At 39.5% G+C, this 19,160-nt stretch overlaps 2 protein-coding genes across 8 annotated transcripts in view; one reads left to right on the forward strand and one right to left on the reverse strand.

The window, feature by feature from the left end:
• Nucleotides 1-18,034, forward strand: MTERF2 (mitochondrial transcription termination factor 2). Of its 6 annotated transcripts, none has more exons than XM_064283656.1 (3): nucleotides 11-118; nucleotides 2,851-3,009; nucleotides 5,084-18,034. In XM_064283656.1, the coding sequence occupies exon 3, from the start codon at nucleotides 8,276-8,278 to the stop codon at nucleotides 9,428-9,430; it is 1,155 nt and encodes a 384-aa protein (XP_064139726.1). In that variant the 5' UTR covers nucleotides 11-118; nucleotides 2,851-3,009; nucleotides 5,084-8,275; the 3' UTR covers nucleotides 9,431-18,034. The 6 variants fall into 6 exon arrangements, with proteins under 6 accessions (XP_023394953.1, XP_064139726.1, XP_064139725.1 ...); XM_064283655.1 differs by lacking the exon at nucleotides 11-118 and adding an exon at nucleotides 131-1,127; XM_023539185.2 differs by lacking the exon at nucleotides 2,851-3,009 and having other exon boundaries at nucleotides 1-118; nucleotides 8,219-18,034.
• Nucleotides 16,718-19,160, reverse strand: part of TMEM263 (transmembrane protein 263) — a 14,550-nt gene continuing 12,107 nt past the window's right edge. For both annotated transcript variants that reach the window (XM_064283659.1, XM_003405311.4), the window contains one exon: nucleotides 16,718-18,717. In XM_064283659.1, the coding sequence (XP_064139729.1) occupies nucleotides 18,431-18,717 (287 nt within the window). In that variant the 3' untranslated portion in view covers nucleotides 16,718-18,430. The remainder of the gene's footprint in view (nucleotides 18,718-19,160) is intronic.

A 19,160-nucleotide genomic window follows, 5' to 3' on the forward strand; every position in this document is an offset into this window, starting at 1 on the left:
GGGACCCCAGGCGCTCGGGCGTTGCGGGCCGCCGGGAGCCTCTGCCGGAGGAGGGAGGGAGGGAGGACGGAGCCAGGCCCCCGGGACGCGCCGCGCCCTGCGCGGACCGACGCCGTAGGTGAGTCTCTCTCCTCCCCCGCACAGCGGCCGCGGGCCGGGGCGGGCCACCCTTCGCCTGCCATCCGGACGGGGCGGACGTCGGGGCGCCGCGGTCGGACGTTGCTCTGGAAAAGCCAAGACCCCGCATAATTACTGCCTTTCGGGGGGTCCCGGAGAGCCCTGGACCCATGTTTTTCCTTGCTCATAAACATTGGGACTAATTTGAATCTGTCAGCTGATCGTACATGTTATAAAAGAGGAACATAGTTAATGATGCTGTAGAGGAGACTGAATTAAGGATGAAAATTGTGCGTATTGCAGAAGTGGATTTTGCTCCGCTAAAATGTTTAAGAAACATGACGTATCAGAGAATAGCTCACATGGTGATTTAACAAACATTTACCAAGAGCTTTACTATCTGTTGGGCACAGGGCGTGTATTTAGCGGAGTCTTGTGAAGTTTGTAAGCTAAACTTTTTCCAGTAGTCCAGGTGCCTATTATTTTAGTCCTGGAATGCAGAAATAATTTTAAAAAAAAAATTTTTTTTCCTCTAGAACATGCGAACAAACAAAAATTGAGCTTTCTTGGTTAGTGGGATACAGGTGTGAAGAGGAACTATAGTCCCGCCCTCAAAGAACTTAGAGTCTAGTAGAAGAGATGAGGAGCCCTGCTGGCGCAGTGGTTAAGAACTCGGCTGCTAACCAAAAAGGTCGGCAGTTGGAATCCACCAGCCACTCCTTGGAGCAATTCTCATCTGTCCTCACAGGGTCGAAATTCACTCAACAGCAGTGGGTTTGGTTTTGGGTTTGGTTTAGAAGAGATTGCACAGGGGGGAAGCTCTTGAATGCTCGCTGAAAGGTCTGCAGTTGGAACCCACCCAGCGCTCAGAGAAAGATCTGGTGATCTGTCATCATAACAGCCACCAAAACTCTATGGGGCAGTTCTCCTCTGTCCTATGGGGTTGCTGTGAGTCGGCATCTACTCAGCGGCACATAACAACAACAGAAGAAATGGACATATAGGGGAAGGTAATATGTTTTTTTTTTAATATGTTTATAAGTTATCACCAGCAAGTGAGTTTTGATATTTGTTGCTTATTTGTGCGTGCAGATGTATCCTGCCATTCTTGAATCTTTGTGTAGGATGCATGGAAATGTAGGTAAAATCGGAAAACCATGGTGCATTTGGAAAGTTGTGAAAATATATATATATTTTTTTTAAGCTGAATTCTTGAGCTAACTTATTCTTAACAAAATGTGATTTTAGCTTTCTTTGGAATAATAGTTGTGATGTTTATTGAGTGCCACGTACTGTTCTAATAAGCACCTTACATGTTTTAGGCAGTATACCATAGTGATTAAGAGCAGAGCTCTGGAGCCAGGCTGTTGGATTTGAAACTAAGATATACCATTTCTTAGCTGTGCGACCTTGGGCAAGTTACCTTATCTGCATCTCTTTCCTCATCTTTAAAAGGGCTCTGTAATGATTTAATAAGTTAGTATGGCATTATTGTTAACTCAGCACCATCACTCAGTGAGTTAGTGTCCCCATTTTCCTGATGATCATACTGCGGCACAGAAAGGTGAAGTACCTTTCTCAAGTCACACCACAACTAATGTCCAGGAATTAAGCCCAGGCAGACTAGTTCCAATAGCCCACAATTTGTTCATGATTTTGTTCCTCTGTGGACCAAGTTCTTTGCTGGGCACCGGGGATAAAACAGAACAGGACTTAGTTCTTGCCCTCCCAGCATGAGCAATCTAGGGTAGGTTGTTCATGGCTGGGCTGCCGGGGGTCCCTGAATCCTGCTGAAATCATTTGCAAAATGTTGTGAGTGTGGATGTTTTTTTCTGGAATGAGAGTCTGTGGCTCTCATCAGGTTCTCAGATGGGTCTATGAGCCGAAGAAAGATCAGGAAGTATGATTTTAGCAGAAAAGCTAATAGTGACCAACATAATGCCTGACACATAGTATAAGCTAAAAAAAAAAAAAAAAAACGCTGAATGAATAAAGAGTGGATAAGTGCTACGGTAGGGTCAAGGACAGAGTGCTATGGGAGAACACACAGGACCATCACCTGCCCAAGAATGCCTCCTAGAGTCAGTAATGCCAGCCAGGTGAAGAGTAGGGCAGCAACTCATTCATTCATTGGAAAACAATGGTGAACAAAAAGACAACAGTCCCTGCCCATTGGTAGCCAACTAATAGGTGAGACAAATACACAACATGTGAACAGCTGCAGCTATGACAAATGGTATAGAGGAGTGTACCATGGTTCCATGAAAAGTCTCTAATGGGGATGGGGGCTTTATCCCTGAAGGTCTGAGAAAGTGACACTTAGCCCTGGGAGATAACTGTTGTTTCAACCCCAGGTGACAGAGTAGAACTGCCTTATAGGGTTTTCTAGGCTGTAGTCTTCATGGGAGCAGATCCCCAGATCTTTCTCCCACTGAGCTGCTGGGTGGGTTCGAACCACCAGCCTTTCAGTCAGCATCCAAGCACTTGACCACTACGCTACCAGGACTCCTTAGGAGTTAACTAGATGGTTGTTTCAGGCATAGAAAACATCTCCAGAGACCATGTGGTGGGAATAGGTGGAGTACCAGGGGTTGAAAGGAGGCAGGTGTTTATGGCTAGTTGTAGGGAGAGGGAGACAGCGAGGTTGGGGTGGTGGCAGAGCCCAGACAAGGTCTTGTAGGCCATGGTAAGGCATTTTTGTGTTTCAATTTAATTTTTGTCTTTATCTTAAAGTGCCATTGAAAAGTTTATTGCAGAGAGTTAACAAGATCACGTTTTAAGAAGATGCTGGAGAGGAGCCCAGGTAGATTAACTGAAGACCTGGATGAGGACAAGATCTTTGGGGAGAGACTAGAATATAAGGAGAGGGTCTAGAACCAAGCCTTGAAGAAGGTGAGCTTGCAAAGGAGACCAATAAAGGGTGGCCAGAAGTGTAAAAAGGAAGGAGGAGAACTAAGGAGGAGAGTAGAATGTCTTGGAAGAAACATAAGGTGTTTCAAGAAGAAAGTGGTCAGCTGTGCTGAAAACCGCAAAGAGTCAAAGAGATGAGAACTAAAGCTATTCATTGGTTCTGACAACATTTAAAGTTGTCCTTACTGAGAGCTATTTAGGTAGGAGGAGAAGAAGTGGAGAGAAGAGGATCTGCAAGAATTAGCTGCGAGGAGGGAAAAGATAGGGTTTCAGTTGGAGGGGCAATGAGAGGAAGAGAGAGACTGGTTGTTTTAAACGAAGAGGCCTAAAAGCGTTTAAGAGCCATTGAAGTGAAGGGTAGGAGTGTCAGAGAAGGATGTAGCTGAAGGAGCTACTACATGAGAAAGAATGGCCCTAGAGTTGTCAGGCCAAGGGCGTTGGCAAGTCAGCACAGGATAGGGATTACCCAGGAATAATAAATCTACCCCTGGAGGGAAGGGGTGGTTTTATATTTGGTATGATGAGTTGCTCTCCTTTCTTTTAACAGGTTAAGAGGGACAGGCATTGGTTGAGAGTAGAGGATGGACTGAGGAAGGGTGTTAAAGGTCAGAGTTGCAATGATTTGGCATAGTTATGGGGTGAATGGAAGAGTCAGCTGACCAGAGAAATGTTTTGGGATGCTGGGCAGAGGGAGCTAAGTTTGCAGCAAAGGCCAGAAATGAGCTTCCTGGCTTATTCTAGGAATTGAAAACTGGTGAGGGGGGTGGGAAAGGAGGCTAGCTAGAAATAAAACCTAAATTTAATATATGACAAAGGAGGCATCACAAGCATGGGAAAGGAAAGGGTTGTTCAAAAAATGGTGCTTTGAGATTGCTAAACTATGGATAAAATCTATTTAGATTCTCAGTTTATACTCAGAAATTTCAGTTAAGTTATATTTTTGTTTGAATTTTAAAATTCAAACAAAAATATAGGAGGAAATATGGGTGAAATTATCTGATCACCTGGTGCCTACAAGTAGTAGGAATCATAAAGAAAAGGAAAGTTTGACCATTTAAAATTAACCACTTTGTTATGCGGAAATATAGTAATTTCTCTTATACACGGGGGATACATTCCAAGACACCCCGGGATGCCTGAAACCGCAGAGTACCAAACCCTACATATATTTTGTCCTCTGCATACATACCGGTGATAAAGTTTAATTTATAAATTATCCACAGTAAGACATTAACAACAATAATTAGTAACAACATAGAACAATTATAACAATATACTGAATAAAAGTTATGTGAATGAAGGAGCGAGACGGTGCAAGATTTCCTCAGATCACATACTCATTTAACATTTTCAGACCTCGGTTGACCCCGGGTAACTGAAACCGTTGGTAAGGGAGAACTACTATATGCCATTAACAACTAAAAATGAACTGAGGAAATTTCCCAAAATGAGATTTTTTCTTAATAAAAAGTTTACACAGGTCAGTTTTTAAAAAGCAGAGAGATTAGTTTTAAAAAGGCAAAGACAGGAATAGTAGATTCACAAAAGGAACTAAAGTTGGTCTAAATAGTTTAAGAGAAGCTCAGTCTCCCTCACTAGTAATAAAGGAAAATGAAATTAAATTGATGTGTCATTTTTCACATAGCAAAATAAAAACTGACGAGAGAAGGACTCACTCTGCTTGTGCAAATGTCAACTGAGTTTTTCTGGAGAATAAATTTAGCAACTCAGCCTTTAAAATGTTCACACATATTCTCTCCAGATAGATTTCTAGGAATCTATCGTAAGGAAATAATAGGAAGTGTGGACAGCTATTTAGCATAGAGCAAAAATTACCAATGGCCTAAATGCCCAGTATTAGGGGATGAGTTACCCAAGTACTGTATAGTATATCCATCCCATGTAATATCACACACTCATTTTAAGTGTTTACAGAGAGTTTTTAATGGAAAGGTTTGATATTTATTGTATATAGGAAAAGCAGCAGAAAATAAATCATGTGTAATGTGAGTTAATTACAGAGGAATCATAACATTCGTGCTTTTCATTTTTGCAGTCAGCTGTGTTTACTCATCAGAGAGAGACAAACCACCACAGGTAGTTTAATCGTTCAGGCAACTCACCCGACTCTCCACATCATAGTACGCCATGGTGTAAACAGGAAATGAGACAACCTGCTGTTCCCTTCGCCTCATTTGGCAGGAGCCTCTGTCAGCGTTAAGTGTCTCACCACGGTGAATGTGTGGTTCTAATGTTTAATGATCTGTCATTTTGTATAACGTAACCCTCAATCCAAGTGAACTACTTCATCTGACGCTCAGCCAGACACTGCTGTCTGTTCCAGCAAGGAACCCCTCGTTGTTGGACTTAATGGAAGACACAGTATGTTCGTCTCCAGCATGGTGTCTGCTTAAAGAGATTTTCAAGGAAAATTCTGAGTCTATGTAATTTTCACTTTATAGGCTGAGTTTAGAACCTAACTCTCATGTATAAGGCAGCCCCACTTCATGTATTTGAAAATAATAATAAATGAGGAAAGAAACAGAAAAAAAATATTTAAGTCACAATCTAAACAACAGTTGTCTCTAAGTGGTAGGATTTTGAGAGACTTTTTCTGCTTCCTTATACTTTTCAGCATTTGGCAAATTCTCTGCAGTAAGCAGGTATGGGAGCCCTGGTGGATAGTGGGTAGGACCTCAACTGCTAACCAAAAGGTCAGCAGTACAAATCCACCAGCCGCTCCTTGGAAACTCTATGGGGCGGTTCTTCTCTGTCCTATAGGGTCACTATGAGTCAGAATCGACTAGATGGCAACAGGTTTTGTTTTGGTTTTAAGCCATGTATTGCTTTTACAGGAAAACTGAACCACTTAAAATACAGTTTGGACATTTTTCAATTACTCTTCGTAATATACTTCTGTCTGAAGTGAAATTTAAAGTCATACTACAAGATACTTAGATCTAGATATTTCTGAATAGTGGCTGCCATTTATTGAGTACTTACTGTGCGCCAGGCACTGTGCAAAGTACTTAGCATGCCATTTTAACCCTCACAGTATGCCTGTAAGATCTAGATGCTGTTCTATTTTACAGATAGATGCTATTAACATTTATTGAACACAAACTGTGAGCCATCTTATTTTATCCAAGGCACAAAAAGGCTAAGTAACTTTCCCAAGATCACCCAGGAGTTAGAGCCAGGACTGGGTGTGGGCACTTTGGCTGCAGAGCCCACACTCTTCCTCAGCATGTGCTATACACGTGGAGCCCAAGCTTGTGGGGTCAGTTCAAGAGGCTCATATGTGGATCTGCCCATGCTCTTCATCATTGTACCTTGTCATGGATTGAATTATGTCCCCCGCAAAAACGTGTGTATCCATTTGGCTGGGCCATGAGCCCCAGTATTGTGTGGTTGTCCTCCATTTTATGATTGTAATTTTATGTTAAAGAGGATTACAACACCCTTACTAAGGTCATGTCCCCTTCCCCTGACGCTGACGCCTTGAATTTGGACTTTTAGCCTACTTTACTGCAAAGAAATAAACTTCTCCTTGTTAAATCCATTCACTTGTGGTATTTCACTTATAGCAGCACTGGATGACTAAGACATACTTCTTCCTGTTATAATTCACGGCCTTCAAATTTTTTAAAAAATACTTCATTATTGTCATCTTGGCTAATGGTATTAGAAATTATCTGAAGAAAACTCTGGTTGAGCCACTAGAAATAGAATCTGTGTCTACAGAGGTTTTAGTCTCCACAGGCACTAACAGTGAGCTGTCATTACAAATGATAAACCAAAATGAGAAAGCTGGTACTCGTTACTTTTCCTTATAATCATTGATTTGATTTGTCAAAATAATAGCAAGGGCATTATTAGAGGCCGAGACTGGAAATGGCTGTATTTGTTTTCCCTTCAAAGGCACAAATAATAAGGGAAGGCTGTTAATTAACTAGCCAGCCCAGTACTGAACACTTATGTGGCAAGGCTGAAACACACAGTAAGAATACTCTTTGGATACTAATAGTTAAAAAACAAAAAAAACTGGGTGTGTTTTCACTACCAAAAAACAAAAGAAATTAGTGGCAAAGGATATAATGCAGTAGGCACAGTCTAGCTTTCTCAAGGCACCTGAAGATTATCAAGCTAGGATGGCTGGTTGGACCATGTTAAAGGTATGTTCACCATCCACAGCTAACCTAATTTCCCCTGGCTCTGTGGAGCAGTTTCCCCTGGACCAGTCATGTGGCATTTCCCATCTTACCTGGCTAAGACTCTCATTCTGGATTTTATGTGTGTGTATGTAATACATGTCTCCTAAATGAAATCGAAACAGTGTAGGAAAGGGAGTCTGTCAAAAGAACATTTGAGATCTGTGAGCCTTTGACCTCTTATGAGCTGTAAAATGCAGATAACTACAAGATTGCTGCAAAGCTCAAACAGATAATTAAATTAAAGATGTCTAAGTTGTGACGACTGGGTATTACAATTCAGTGATTTTTTTTTAATTGTGCTTTAGGTGAAAATTTACAGCTCAAGTTAATTTCTCATACAAAAATGTATACACATACTGTTACGTGACCCCAGCTGCAATCTCTATAATGTGACAGCACACTCCCTGCTTCCACCACGGGTTTTCCCTATCCATTCAACCAGTTCCTGTCCCTTTCCGACTTCGCATCCCGCCTCTGGGCAGGAGCTGCCCATTAGTCTCATGTATCTATTTGAACTGAGCAGTACACTCTTCGCGAGTAGAATTTTTTGTTTTATAGTCCAGTCTAATCTTTGTCCGAAGAGTTGGCTTCGGGAATCGTTTTAGTTCTGGCTTAACGTCCAGGGGCCACGTCATCTGGGGTTCTTCTAGCCTCAGACCATTAAGTCTGGTCTTTTTACGTGAATTTGAGCTCTGCACCACACTTTTCTCCTGCTTCGTCAGGGACTCTCTGTTGTGTTCCCTGTCAGGGCAGCCACTGGTGGTAGCTGGCACCATCTAGTTCTGGTCTGAGGCTGATGGAGTCTTCAGTAAATTTTTAAGAAGATATATTTAATACTCCACCCAAGTAGTTCTCCTCTTTGGTAATTTAAATCCATTTTGTATGCATCCTTAACTAATTATATCTCACATTTGTATGTGTATGTATCCTAAATGGCGACACATCTTATATAAAACCGACATTTTTTTTTCTTGCAGGTTGGATGAGTACATTCTGAATCCCAGGACAGTGGGAACAGCCAGTGGACTACAGGCATGATGTGGATGTTATTGATGAGATCTCAGCCCTGCAGACTGTGTTCTGTCAGGAAGATGTTACAAACTTCAAAATACAGACCTTTTATAGCATGCTGCACCTATACAACTGATAGACAGTCAAACAAAGAAAATAAAAGAACATTGGAAAAGCTCTATCAATTTTCGGTTGACGTAAGGAAAATTCGCAGATTAAAAGGATGGGTACTTTTGGAAGATGACACCTATGTTGAAGAAATTGTAAATATTTTACAAGAACTAGGAGCTGATGAAACTGCTATAGCCAGCATTTTGGAACACTGCCCAGAAGCAATTGTCTGTAGTCCAACCGCTGTTAACACCCAGAAAGAACTCTGGCAGTTGGTCTGCAAAAATGAAGAGTTAGTTAAGTTAATAGAACAATTTCCAGAATCTTTCTTTACTGTTAAAGACCAGGAAAACCGGAAGCTGAATGTTCAGTTCTTTCAAGAGTTGGGACTCAAGAATGTCATCATTAGCAGATTTTTAACAACCGCACCTAATATTTTTCATAATCCTGTTGAGAAGAATAAGCAAATGATAAGGATTCTCCAAGAAAGTTATCTAAATTTAGGTGGCTCTGAAGCCAACATGAAAGTTTGGCTACTGAAATTGTTAAGCCAAAACCCATTTATTTTGTTAAATTCTTCTGCATCTATAAAGGGAACACTGGAATTTCTCCAGGAACAAGGTTTCACAAACTCTGAAGTTCTCCAACTTCTGTCCAAACTCAAAGGATTCCTTTTTCAACTTTGCCCAAGAAGTATACAGAACAGTATTTCCTTCTCTAAACAAGCTTTTAAATGCACAGACTGGGACCTAAAGCAATTAATTTTGAAATGCCCTGCTCTTTTATATTATTCTGTTCCGGTTTTGGAAGAACGAATTCAGGGATTACTGAGAGAAGGGATTACCATACCTCAGATAAGAGAGATGCCAATGGTTCTTGAATTAACACCACAGATAGTACAGTACAGGATAAAGAAACTAAATTCTTTAGGCTATAGGATAAAGGATGGACATCTAGCTCATCTAAATGGAACAAAAAAAGAGTTTGAGGCTAACTTTGGTAAAATTCAAGCTAAAAAAGGAAGGCCGTTATTTAACCCTGTGGCACCGTTAAATGTTGAAGAGTAAATTTAACTGATTTACGGTGCTGCTTCTTAACAGTGCAAAGTGAAACATTAGCAAAAACTTAAGCAGTTTAGGCAGTTTGTAGGCACCAATAATTGTACAGACCTATTTAGCTTCGGAGTTGTATTTAAATTAGCTCTAAATAATCTCACTGGTACTGTATCTGAAAACGTAAGTAACTGCATTTAAATAAAGCTGGTAACCTTTACCTTGAGCTGTTTAAAGAACACATGTACTATTAAATGTACTATTAAAAGGAGCCCTGGTGGTGCAATGATTAAAGCAATTGACTGTTAACTGAGGGTTCAGAGGTTCGAGACCACCAGCGACTACACAGAAGAAAGATGTGGCAGTCTGCTTCCATAGAGATTTACAGCCTTGAAAACCCTATGGGGTCACTATGAATCGGAATCAACTCGACAGCATTGGGTTTTTTTTTATTATTATTAAATGGCTTATGATGTTTTATATAAGTTAGTAATATCTAAGAAACTGACAAGCATGCTCCCTTAAAAGTATGAATACATTTTTACTTACATAAGACGTTTCAGCTGCTACGCACACCCAGTCTTCTTCCTCACCACCAGCCCTGAAACATCACTGCACCATGACCTGAATTCTCTAAGTGTCAAAGGAAACGTGCAAACTTATAATATTGGAGTAAATGTGTATCTTTGAGAACCAAGTATTACCCAAAAATACGTTCTACTGGACGACTTTGATTAGAGCGTACTTACGTAGCAGTGTATCACAAAATGCTTCTATGTGCGTTACAGACGGGGAAACTGAAGCTTAGGTCACTCAGCTGCAAAGTGGCAGAGACCAGGTTTACTAAGATCTGGCTCCTTTTCAAACCTTGTGAATAGGAATAATTGCTTATGAGTTGGCACAAGAGAAGTCACCCCCTACCTAACATGCCAAAAAAGAGTGACTACTAATAATAAATTTAGGGAATTTTATGAAAACGTGTGTAAAATTCCTTAAATTTGAAATTATCTAATTTATACACATTTGAAGTAAACATAGCTTTTCAGAAAGCTTAATTTAACATCTAAGTCTGCCTATAAGGGAAAATGTGTGATAGAACTGAATCTAGTGGTAGAGTTCCAAGTTTCTGTTTTTGAATCTTGTTCCAAGGTAAACATTACCGATAAAGACTGGCTCACTTTCAGCTTCAAAGTCTGAACTTTGTAACAAATACAAGCAAACAGTTGACTGTCACTCAAACATCTGTGTACTGTTTGTGCATGGTCTTTTAAGTAATGAAAAAATTCTGAATACTGCAGGCAGTGTCCTCACTATTCAGCAAATAAAGTAGCCCTTTCGATACAAATCTGCCCAGTCACTTAATTTGGATAGTGAGAGATACCTGTATGTAGCACCTACTAAGTGCCAAGCATATGTTGTAAGTGGTTTATAATCCTAAGAGCTAAGTACCATTATTTACTTTTCTACAATGAGGGCAAATAATTTACCCAAGGTCACCTGATACTGTTCAAGAAAAACTGCTAGCCAGTAGGACTGGAGCAGGAGACTGGCACAAGATGAGTTACGCATGGTTCAACTCATCTTGTGCCATCTAACTCGTCAGGTCCATCTAAGGAGGAGGATCTCTTTGTAAGTGCAGTGGGAAACCCTTGGAGACTTTAAGTAGGATTGCCTTTAAGGTTTACAGAAGGAGTTTCTACCGGTTGTCCAGACATTAGTGGTGCTAACACTAATTTCTGAAGTATCAATTTAGAGTACATTCTGTGGTATATGGTCACCTTACTTCTATTTTAGATGTCAATTTTGACATGCCTACTAGACATACAAGTAGAGATGACAAGCAAATGGCTAAGTCTGGAATTGAGAAATCAGGACTGGAGATATATATTTGGGAGTCATCTGCATCTCTATGGTATTTAAAGCCATGGATCTAGATGACACTGCCTGAAAAAAAGAATGTAGATTTGAAGTAGGGTGGCTGCCAACGCCTGGAAAAGGCTGAGCAGAGGAAAAAGTCAGCCAAGAAGAGGGCGTGGTCAGCAGTGAATGCCACTGATAGGCCAACTAGGATTCAGTTGTTAGGTGCCATCAAGTCACTTCTGACTCATAGCAACCCTAAGTACAACAGAATAAAATACTGCCTAGCCCTGTGCCATCCTCACAATCATTCTGCTTGAGCCCATTGTTGGAGCCCCTGTGTCAATCCCTCTCCTTGAGGGTCTTCCTCTTTTTCACAGACCCTCTACCAAGCATGTCCTTCTCCAGGGACTGGTACTTCCTGATAACATGTCCACAGTATGTGAGAAGTCATCTCACCATCCTACCTTCTAAGGAGCATTCTGCCTGGGCTTCTTCCTAGACAGGTTTCTTTCTTTTGGCAGTCTGTGGTATATTCAATATTCTTTGACAACACCGTAATTCAAAGGCATCAATTCTTCTTCAGTCTTCCTTATTCATTGTCCAGCTTCTGCACACGAGGCGACTGAAAACCATGGTTTGAGTCAGGCGCACCTTGTCTTCAAGGTGCTATCTTTGCTTTTTAACACTTTAAAGTGGTTTTTGCAGATCTGCTCAATGCAGTGCATCATTGGATTTCTTGACTGCTGCTTCCATGGGTGCTGATTGTGAATTCAAGTAAGATCAAATTTGTGGCAGCTTCAGTCTTTTCTCCATTTATCATGATGTTGCTTATTCATCCAGTGGTGAGGATTTTTGTTTTATGTTGAGGTGTAATCCATACTGAAGGCTGTGGTCTTTGATCTTCATTAGTAAGTGCTTCAAGTCCTCTTCACTTTCAGCAAGCAAGGTCGTGTCATCTGCGTTAACAGGTTGTTTTGAGTCTTCCTCCAATCCTAATACCAAGTCCAGCTTCTTAGATTATTTGCTCAGCATACAGATTGAATAAGTATGGATACAACCCTGACACAAACCTTTCCTGACTTTAATCCATGCAGTATCCCCTTGTTCTGTTCAAACAACTGCCTCTTGATCTATGTACAGGTTCTTCACGAGCACAATAATTAAGTGTTCTGGGATTCACATTCTCTGAAATGTTATCCATAATATAAGATCCATGCAAACGCTTTTGCATAGTCACTGAAACACAGGTAAACATCTTTCTGGTATTCTCTGCTTTCAGCCAGGATCCATCTGACATCAGCAGTGATATCCCTGGCTCCACGTCCTCTTCTGAATCTGCCTTAAATTTCTGGTAGTTCCCTGTCGATGTACTGCTGCAGCTGCTTTTGAATGATCTCCAAAAATTTTACTTGCCTGTGATATTAATGATATTGTTTGATAATCTGCAAATTCCCCTGGATCACCTTTCTTTGAGATAGGCCTAAATGTGGATCTCTTCGAGTCCGTGGGCCAGGTAGCTGTCTTCCAAATTTCTTGACATAGAAAACTGAGCACTTCCAGCACTGCATCCGTTTGTTAAAACATCTCAATTGTTATTCCGTCAATTCCTGGAGCCTTGGTTTTTGCCAGTCCCTTTTTCAATGCAATTTGGACCTCTTCCTTCAGTACAATTGGTTCCTGGTCATATGTTGTCTCCTGAAATGGTTGAATGTCGACCAATTCTTTTTGGTACAGTGACTCTGTGTACTCCTTCCATCTTCTTTTGATGCTTCCTGCATTCACTTGATATTTTCTCTGTAGAATTCTTCAGTATTGCAACTTTAGGCTTGCATTTTTTCTTCAGTTCTTTTAGCTTGAGAAATGCAGAGCATGTTCTTGCCTTTTGGTCTTTGCACACGCCATTATAACACTTTACTTCGTCTTCTTAAGGTGCCCTTTGAAATAATTCTTTTCTGCTCTTTTACGTCATCATTTCCTCCATCCACTTTAGCTACTCGACGTTGAAGAGCAAGTTTCAGAGTCTCTTCTGACATCCATTTTAGTCTTTCTTTCCTGTCTTTTTAATGACCTTTTGCTTTCTTCATGTATGGTGTCCTTGATGTCATTCCACAAATCATCTGGTCTTTGGTCATTAGTGTTCAACTCATCAAATCTACTCTTGAAATGGTCTCTAAATTCAGGTGGGATATCCTCAAGGTTGTGCTTTGGCTCTTGTTGACTTGTTCTAATTTTCTTCAGCTTCAACTTGAACTTGTATATGAGCCATTGTTGGTCTGTTCCACAGTTCGCCCCTGGCCTTATTCTGATGATACTGAGCTTTTCCACTGTCTCTTTCCACAGATGTAGTTGATTTGATGCCTGTGTATGCCATCTGCTGAGGTCCATGTGTACAGTCGTCATTCGTGTTGCTGAAAAAAAGTATTTGGAATAAAGAAGTCATTGGTCTTTGCAAAATTCTATCATTCCATCTCCAACATCGTTTCTATCACCAAGGCCACACTTTCCAACTACTGATCCTTCTTTGTTTCCAACTTTCGCATTCCAGTCACTAGAAATTATCAATGCATCCTGACTGCAATGTTCGATCAATTTCAGACTGCAGAAGTTGGTAAAAATCTTCAATTTCTTCTTCTTTGGCCTTAGTGCATATTTGAATAACAGTCATATTAACTGGTGTTCATTGTAGGCGTAGTGATATCCTATCACTCACAATGTTGTACTTCAGGATAGATCTTGAAATGTTCTTTTTGACGACGAATGCAACACCATTCCCCAATTTGTCATTCCCGGCATAGCAGACCTATCATTGTCTGATTCAAAATGGCCAATACCCGGTCCATTTCAGCTCACTAATGCCTAGGAAATTGATGTTTATGCAATTCCATTTACTTTTTGATGATTTCCAGTTTTCGTAGACTCAGACTTTGTACATTCCATGTTCTAGTTGTTAAGGGATGTTTGTAGCTGTTTCTTCTCATTTTGAGTCATGCCACATCAGCAAACTGTAATACAGAGATGTAACCAAGGGATCTGGCAAAGAATAAATCACGGTTGGCCTTACTGGGTAATTCTGGTGGAACAGACTAGGTAGAAAGGCCAACTGGAGTGAGCCGAAGAGAAAGATAAGGCTGCATACTTTTTCAAGAATTTTTGCTGCAGAGGGAAGCAGAGAAATGGAGAAAGCAAATACTAGAACATGCTTATGTGCTTGATGGTTCTGACCCAAAAGAAACTGGTAAGAGATGGAAAAACAGCAGGATGCCTATTCTCGGGGAAGTGAAGAAGAGCCCAGATAGCGGTCCTGGTCCACTGTAAAGAGGGAAGGCAAAGAACATGGAAACACACACAGACGGTTGTTGGACTGAGTGGTACGAGAGGCCAGGGAGTTGCTGTCTTGTCCCCCAGCTCCCACACCGCCCAAAAAGAACTGAAGAACGGAAGGGAGGAAGCATAGCAAAAGGGCTAGAAGGGATGAAACAGTCATTTTGAGAAGTAAGAAAGTGAACACGTAAGAGGGAATATTAGGAATGTCTGGCTGTGTGTGATCTGTGGCCATTAATTTATAGAGACTAGTTAGTTTTTTTAGTTAGTACCACTGCAAAATTCAGCTGCTCGTGTCCAGACACAGAGAACCAGAGGTACAGAAATACATTTCTAACAATCTAAAAGTTTTTTTTTTAATTGTTTTACTCCACCTTCATGCTCAAATATGCTGTATACATTTTTTTTTTAAGCCAGATTCCATTCCATTTATTTTAGCTCCTGAACCTCTAAGATAGTTCTGCTTTAACTTTCCCAACATTCTTACATTCTCACTCAGATATTATGAAACAGAATTTTAAAAACATAGGACAGGGAGATATCCTGGCATAATATGCTACAGTCAAATTGTATTTTCCCTGTGAAAAACAGCTCTAACAAAATTGTCTAATAAAATCAAATTATTTCCCACATAGGTTTTATGTGTTATTACACTAAACTCTTTCTGTAGCAAAATGTAAATTAGCTCTCCAAGTAAATATGAACATTTGGAAAACTTCCAGCGAGCTCAAGTTCTAGCCTGGTAAATCAAGCATGCAGGCAGCCCTGAATGTCAACAGCTTATATAGTAGTTATTAAGTAGCTCCACTTCTGTTTCTGGACATGAGTTGGAGAGGCTGTGACTTACACTAATTCAAAAGTGATATGTGAAATTCAACTAACATTGAAAGTCAGTTCCTTATTTGTAAAAAGGAAATAAAGGCACTTCCTTCATATTGATTACATTAGATACTATATGGACAGTACCTGGCAGGTATGTAGATGCCCCAAAAGATAACAATTTTCCGTCCTCCCCCTACAAGTCCCCATCCCTTTGAATCTTTTGGTGTGGGAAGTCTAGGTTGGTTCCACAGCAGCTTGGGCAGAGAGATGTGCTCCCTACTTTATAGCTCCTCCATCGGTTCTCAAACTTCACTGTGTACAAGAATCACCTGCAAAGCTTGTTAAAATGCAAAGTCCTGGGCCCCACCCTACAGAGATTCAAGTTCAGGTAAAACCCAGAAATCTACATTTTTAATCTTTATTAAAGTGTAAAATATTTTTGTATTTCACTGTCATGAGGGCACCAATATACATATTTGGGGATGTTTAGCCATGTTTGTTCTATTTGGCTACAGGATTCTCTGAACTGCTATGTAACTAAAAATTTTAAGAAGATTACCCTGTTTTAAAATGTCCTTTATTTCCTTAGATCCTTATGAAACATTTCATCTTTGCAGGTCATAGTGCTTTATAACAGATTCCTGTGTTCTTTTCCTATCGCCTTAATACAAATACAAAAACAAAAAAAATTATTCAGTTATTTTCATCTGACATTTCACTAAGTACAGGATTCATAATGTCAACATTATTAGATCAGTCATTTAAGTGGGTCCACATGTGTTTATCCTCATTGTGCCAAATACCCACTCAAAAGATAAGTTGAATAGTAGATGCCTCCAGGTATATATAACAACTTTTAGTTTTTTGAAGTGAAGTAGTCCTGCTTAACAGGTCAAACCGCTAGTCTACGTAAATAAACTGGAAAAGAATGAAGTGTGCAGCTGTACATACCATCAAATGGCAAGTTCATTTCAACAGAAACCTCTATAACCAAGCAAACATCTGAACGGTTCTCTGCCCTCACTGCAAAAGTCCCTCCGGAACAAAGCTATAGTTTAGAATTTAGAAGAAACTTGATGAGATAAAGTAACAGGTGGCTCTTCTGTAGCAAAAATTAATTACAACCATTTTTACTCGAGCAATTTTAAAGACAAAGTTTAAAATAAATATGCAAGCAAAGCAAAGCCTAACTGTAGAAGATAAATTAGAAATATAAACTAGCAGTGAAGCAATAATCTCTTCCAATTAGGAACAAGTTCTCCAATTCCATTATTTAGATCATTATTTAGTGTTCATCTCTTATTTTTGTAGTTTTTTTTTTTTTAATCTCCTTGCTAACTGTGGCATTTGACAAGATATACCAACAAATAAACCTTAAATCCTACTGCATGAAACAAATGACCATTTAATTCCTCATGAACTAGACAGAACTCCTTAATGAATTTCTTAAAATCCCTGTGGGTATTTTGAAAGCTTTTAAAAATTCAGTTATATTCTTACCCATTTGTTGGGTCCACATTATAATGCGGCTGTGTCAGGAAGGCTGTCTTGACTTATTACTGCATCACCACTGCCCTCTTTGGAGTGGAGGCAAATTTCCATATTAAGTATAAAATTCTGCGATTTTTCAGGCTTGGATTATAACCCTTTGTTTAAGAGGAATGCCAAATATATATGCCAGTTGTTAAATTTTTATAATATTGAACATGGAACATGAAACAAAAAAATGAATTTGAGCTAAGCATACTTTGTGAGACTGAATGAGACATGATGAGACATGCTGAGACATGGCGCACACTTCCACTCACAATCAAAAACCTCAATTTCCTGAAACGGACTTGGTACAACATCTACAACTGCCTTTAAGAAATATAAGATCACTTATATTTTAAAAGCCTAGATAAACTTTTTGAAAGCACTTATACATATTTTACATTTGAAACTAATCTATGGCGCCCCTTTTCTTCCATATAAAATAGTCCTCACATATTTTGTAGTTGCTTTTACTGTGTTTTTTACCAATTTACGCCATCCTGGAGATATAAAATAGGAATTTTTTTTCTGTCTTGGATGCTTTAGGTAATTCTTAAGAACTTAAAATTATTTATTAATTATTTGTTCTTAATATGAAACTCGTCCCACATAGTTTCTGACCAGTAAAGAAATATTCCTTAGGCACTGGGAGGTGTATTAACAACGGAGCATGAATCCAGGTTGAAGTGTACAATCTGCTTATAACTACCAACAGTTAAACGTTATCTTAGCTGCAGACAGCAAGAAATGCCTTTACCCCACTACTCCTGAGATTCTTAAGAGGGAAAACTAATTTCGCAATCTTTAAAAGAATCCATATAGGTAATTCTAAGAACTACACATACAGGGTATTAAAAAAGATGTTTTCTTTTGTAAGGCATCAATTATAGTTGAACAGAATGCATACCTAACATAAGATGGTTAACACTTGGTATCATAAAGCCATTTATCTTTTAAAACTCTCTAATTCCCTCTACTTTTACCAGCTTAAATAAGAAAAGAAGGCCCCTTGGCCTAATCAACTATGGTTATAAAAAAAAAAAACTAAGACATCTGAAACTATTAGGCACATCAAAGGTATAGTTTATGTAGTTCAAGGTTCCCTTCTTAAGGGGCAGACGAGTTACCTGGCACATCACACATATGGAACTGTAAAGATCACCCACGGAATTCAACTTTCACATTTTTAGTCAAACCGAAAGACTTATAGTAAATATGCAAACATACCGTATCTTCAGTTACAAGTGAATAAATGTAACATTTTACCAGATAAAAAGCTGGAGTTTAAGTATGAGAAACCTTCATACACTGTGCTAGTATTGGTCTCTTCTTTTTAGATGAATGCCAGTCATCAATACTTTCAACACAGCAGTTTAGAAGATAAACGTCCAAAATAGGTGACTTGGTTGTAGTCCATAATTTAGCAATTCAATGCCACTGGCATCATAATGCTGTGGAGATCACATGTATCTCCAAATTTTAGTCCGATTTGTCTTTTTTCTTTCCTGTTAAGGGCACTTTGTTTACAACAGCAGACCCAACAGCTGTAACACCTCCAGCCACAGCAGACACGCCCCCTTTCACCAGCCCTATTCCCATGGAAGGTACAGTTGTAACAGCTGTTTTGGTCACCTCCAGACTCTTTCCACCAATCCAAGCCACACCACCAATGGTGGCACCAACGGCTCCCTTTGTAACACTGAAGATACCTCCAGTCACACGGGACAACATGCCTGGCTGCTGCTGTGGGTGATCCTTCATTGAACCTAATGAAAGAAAATATTATGAGAAAGTCAAATACGAGACTTTAAAAAGCACTACAGAAAAAATTTTTTTAAATAAATAAAAAGAGCACTACAAATCACTAAGTAACCTGACTTTCTAACCATCAGCAGGTTGATTTGATAAGGCCAATCACATAAAATCAAAAGAATAGCTCTTCCCTTAATACATACATAACAATTTACAGTTGTACACACGCTTTTAAAATATCTGAGTATGTATTATAAGAAATGCTTCAGAGAAGACAACTTTTATAAAACAGAATTCTATTTTAAATGTTTCTTTGATGTACCTTTGTAATTGTTAATAAACTACCTTTATATTATATCCTAAAAGGAAAATAACAAATGTTGACAAGGATGTAGGGATACCAGAACCCTCATCCACTGCTGTGGGATCATAAAATGGTACTATCACTGTGGAAAAC

The sequence above is a fragment of the Loxodonta africana genome, chromosome 4, assembly GCF_030014295.1.
Source record: "Loxodonta africana isolate mLoxAfr1 chromosome 4, mLoxAfr1.hap2, whole genome shotgun sequence".
Classification (NCBI taxonomy): domain Eukaryota; kingdom Metazoa; phylum Chordata; class Mammalia; order Proboscidea; family Elephantidae; genus Loxodonta; species Loxodonta africana.

Coding starts and splice junctions, on each gene's coding strand:
- MTERF2 (XM_023539185.2), top strand. CDS start 8,276: ATGATGTGGATGTTATTGATGAGATCTCAGCCCTGCAGACTGTGTTCT.